The sequence below is a fragment of the Brassica napus genome, chromosome A7 (assembly GCF_020379485.1).
Source record: "Brassica napus cultivar Da-Ae chromosome A7, Da-Ae, whole genome shotgun sequence".
Lineage (NCBI taxonomy): Eukaryota > Viridiplantae > Streptophyta > Magnoliopsida > Brassicales > Brassicaceae > Brassica > Brassica napus.
Window position 1 is genome coordinate 6742258 of NC_063440.1, and position 4156 is coordinate 6746413.

Here is a 4156-nt window from a genome sequence, read left to right on the forward strand (position 1 = left end):
AATACCAGGAGTGTCTTTAGTTTGCTGCTTGATAGTTTTCGGCACTCTCTTTCCAATAGAAGCAAAGACTTCTCGAAATTTATACATTGGCCTGATGCTTTCCCATAAGACTTTACTACTTTCATGACTTCATCACATTCACGGGGTTCCGCCTTACAAAAGAACATGCTATCATCAACAAATAACGAGTGGGACACCGAGGGGCTAGCACGTGCTACCCGCATCCCGGTTATCTTTCATTGATTATTTGCATGATTTAGAAGGCTAACGAACGCTTCCGTACATAAGATGAAAATGAAAGGAAACAAAGGATATCCCTGGCGTAAGCCTCTGTGAGGAACAATGTTTCCTCTGGGTTGGCCATTCCTAAGTACGTGATATTTTACTAACGAGACAATGTGCATGATCCACTTGATCCAATTTTCTGAAAAACCCCATTTTTTCCATTACTCTTTGGATAAAGATTCATTACATCCGATCATATTCCTTACTCATATCAGTCATAATAGACATCATCTTATGTCATCCACCTGGCTTTGTGCGCTAAGTATGAAATATTTCCTGCGTGATCATAATGTTATCACTAATCTGCTTTCCCGCCACAAAGGTTGATTGTGTTTCTGATATCCTTTCAGGTACTTTTTTTAAACTCTGGCATAAGACCTTAGAGATAATCTTGTAACTCACATTGCATAGGCTAATCGGGCGAAATTGAGCCATTTCAGTATGCTTTTTTTTTTTTGGAATGAGGCATATATATCATTCAGTCCCGCAGCTATTATATCTTGAAATAAGAACTCATTGACCATACAAGTCAAATCACTCTTGACTATATCTCAAAGTTTTTGATAAAAAATGCGCTCATACCATCAGACCTATACTCTTTCTCTGGATGCATAGCAAATAGCGCAAGTTTGATCTCCCATTCTGTGACCAATGCTGTGCGGACTTGGTTTGTATCAGCAGTATTCGTCGACGAGATATTTCCCTAGAGCTTCATCTATTTATGTCAGTGTTGAAGTCTCAAATAAACTCCTGAAATAACTAGTAGCAATGGCTACCATTTCTTTTTCATCCTCAATCATATCTCTAGAACTATTTATTAGTCTAGTGATTTAATTCCTGGCTCGTCTTTGTTTTGTCAGATTGTAAAAAAATTTAGAATTCATATCCCGTTCTCTTAGCCATAGAATTATGTTCTTATGTTTTCAGAACAATTCTGCTCCTTTAAAATCGTCAAAAAATTCTTTTAAAGTTGATGTTATTTCCTCTGTTGTCACATTATCATCCGCATACATTACATCAATTTTTTCTTTTAGTTATTCAGCATCCTTCTCTAAATTTAAATTATTTTGTCTTTTCCACAAATAATTCAGGAAGGATGGAATTCTCCGGAATTGCCAACGGACGGATACAAAAATCATGGCTCATATTACTAGTTGTAGGAAAAGCTTCGAGTAAAAGAACGCAATTGTTATTTGGCAATGGACTCTAGTTGTATATATTTTGGGAATGGACTTAGTTGTATATCTTCGCTTAGATTTTTTCCTATCTATTCAACCGACAACATGCATATATATCTGTCGAAATTTTGTCACATCGATCTCGCATTTATTTAACCATCATACTAATTGCGTTAGCTAAATATTACTAATATCAAGAACATCGTTTCAATCGATATTAACAACATAATATTAAAAAGTTCCAAAAATTAACTAAGAACTTCAGCCTAAACAAAACACAACCAAGATACGAATATATATATAGCAGAATAAATCTTCTCCCTTGGATTCTCTTCTTCCTTTAGTATCCTGTCGGGAACTCGCATCTTCCGTACTCTGCATATTCACATTACATTAAACTAATCAGCTTCTTTAACAAAAAAGACTTGAGAAGAAGAAGAAAAAGGCTTATACATATAACTAAAATAATCCAAGTTGAAACCCCAAAAGAATCATAGGATTCTCTTTAAACCCAACCCAACCCAACCCATAAATAAATAAACTAACTATTTCCTGGATCACATGCCCATAGACAGCACGTCGTGTACCAATCACTACTAGTAATAGAAGTAGGTTCACGTGGGAACACACTTCTCGCTCTATTTGACCAATTATAGACCATTCAAAATGCGCTACCCTAAGTGGTGTGAGATAGCATGAAACCCCATAGCTACTCTTAAATTGCGCTGGAATATAGATAAATAAAAATAGAACAAAGTTAAAATACGCACTTGGTGGTTGGCTAACGACGTAGGCAGCGCCGCCGAAGTAACAGCTACCTCCGGCACGCCCTTTCTTCTGGTAATAACTATTGAAAGCAAAAGAAGCGTGCGCCTCGAGTGTATCTGGACTGTAACACGGGGCACCACGCTGGATCGGACGGCAATCAGCACCTCCGTCACCACAAGCGTAATCTAAACCACCCTGTAGCCGATCCTTCCCCGCATCACCATTAGCCACACACCACGTGCTCCCCGTCAAGCTCTTCGACACACCACCACCGTTGTTCGGAGGCGTAACTTGCTGATCTCCGGTGGCCGGAGTATTATGACCACCGTCGCGGTAATGCTTCAACCCTTCCTGCGTGAAAGGAATGTCGTATACTTTTTTCTCGTCGGGGAAGAAGAGACCGTAGTTTCTCTCCGACGTAGCTCCGAACTTCTTGTTCTCGTTGAAGAGAGCGAAGAGATAGACAGTGAGATCTGCTTTGGGACGTAACGGAGTTCCACCTCCGGTTAAAACCCGACGGATTAAGTTTCCGTTGTACGACGCTGCGTTTGCCACGCTGGCTCCGACTTCGTTTTCGTCTCCTTTGGACGGCCATCCAGTCTCCGTCACGATAATCTCAATATCGTCGTACTTCAGCGCCGACATAGCTGCGAAGACGGCGTCGATCTGTGCGTCGAAGAGGTTGAAGTATCTCAGTCCGTTACCCGAATCAACCATTCCTGGATTCTCTCTAAGCAAAGCGTAGTCTAGAGGAATCACATCTGAGTTTCCTTCGTACGCGAAGAAAGGATAGACATTTATCATGAGCCTCGAACCGGTTTCGCGTAAGAAATCCAACATCGGTTTAATGACAAGATCGACGAGTTCTGGTCGGAAAGATCCGGAGGAAGAAGGGTAAGAGTTTTGAAGCGCGCTTAAGGCTAAAGGAGAAGAGATTTTAATGGAGGAGTGGAGGTTGTAGCTGACGAGAGCTTTGTGAATGTTTCTCATAGCTGGGATTAGGTACTTGGTTGTGTTGTGTGGATCTACGAAGACCTCGTTTCCTACCGCGATTGATTCGATCTGCGTCGTCGGATGGTAAGCTGCTACATTGCGTTTAACCCATGTAGCCGCGAAGGAAGGGCGTTTGGCGGCTGAGAAAAGCATTTCATTTGGCAGATCTACTGTGACCCGGATTCCAGATCCGGATAAGGCTTTTAGAACAGCCGGGTCGGCGTCAAAGATTTTGACCCGGTCTATTCCTTGGGATTTAAGCAGTTGTACTACTTTGAATGCTGATGGGAGCTCGTCAGAGATTCGGCCATAGTTGACGCCAATGGAACCAGCCTCTGCAAAAGGAAGATAGAACAAAATAAGTGAGAATGAGAACGTTTGCGCATGCTTTCTTAAGTAAAGTTAAGTAACATTACCTGAGAGTGAAATGGCCGAGAGAATAAGGACTAGGAAGTGGAACGCTCTGAGATAGTCCATACTCTTGCTTCTGAAGCGAAGAGAAGAACTGAGAGGGGAAGATAAATAGGAGCCACACAAAGAGATGGAGAGAAAGAGATCAGGGTTACCAGAGAGAGTGGTGTCGTGAGGAGTGAGTGACACTACTATAGCTACTTCTAGTAAAGTGGTGGGTGGTAAATAGCCTATGACTGGGTCTTAATGGAAATTAAGTCAAGATTATAATTTTCTTAGCTTTTTTTTTGGTGCACATGCCATATTATTTGTAGAGCTGTCAAATGGTCCGTCCATGGCCCAATTGTGCATGACCATTTGGACCATTTCAGTTTTGGGCAGTAATGGGTGGTCCATATTGGACAATGGTCCAACAAATGTCCAAGACCAATAGAGATCATGTCCAAATGGGCATGCCCATGGACACCCAATAATATTTATAATTATTTTTTAATTATTAGTTTAGATTTTATTTTTAAAAT

At 41.0% G+C, this 4156-nt stretch overlaps 1 protein-coding gene across 1 annotated transcript; it reads right to left on the reverse strand.

Moving 5' to 3' along the window:
* Positions 1-1628: 1628 nt before the first annotated feature.
* LOC106357737 (glucan endo-1,3-beta-glucosidase 12) lies at positions 1629-3910 on the reverse strand. Its single transcript, XM_013797429.3, has 3 exons — positions 3641-3910; positions 2234-3559; positions 1629-1838 (listed from the first exon to the last, which is right to left on the reverse strand). Exons 1-3 carry the CDS (start codon positions 3699-3701, stop codon positions 1804-1806), a joined length of 1422 nt encoding a protein of 473 aa, XP_013652883.1. The 5' UTR covers positions 3702-3910; the 3' UTR covers positions 1629-1803.
* Between the last annotated feature and the right edge of the window lie 246 nt (positions 3911-4156).

Bases quoted from the DNA above. Each gene is read 5' to 3' on its own strand.
- LOC106357737 (XM_013797429.3), bottom strand. From the start codon at position 3,701: ATGGACTATCTCAGAGCGTTCCACTTCCTAGTCCTTATTCTCTCGGCC. The intron at 3,560-3,640 runs GTAATGTTACTT...TTCCTTTTGCAG, and splicing joins CTCGGCCATTTCACTCTCAG to AGGCTGGTTCCATTGGCGTC. The intron at 1,839-2,233 runs GTGCGTATTTTA...GTGAATATGCAG, and splicing joins CGTCGTTAGCCAACCACCAA to AGTACGGAAGATGCGAGTTC.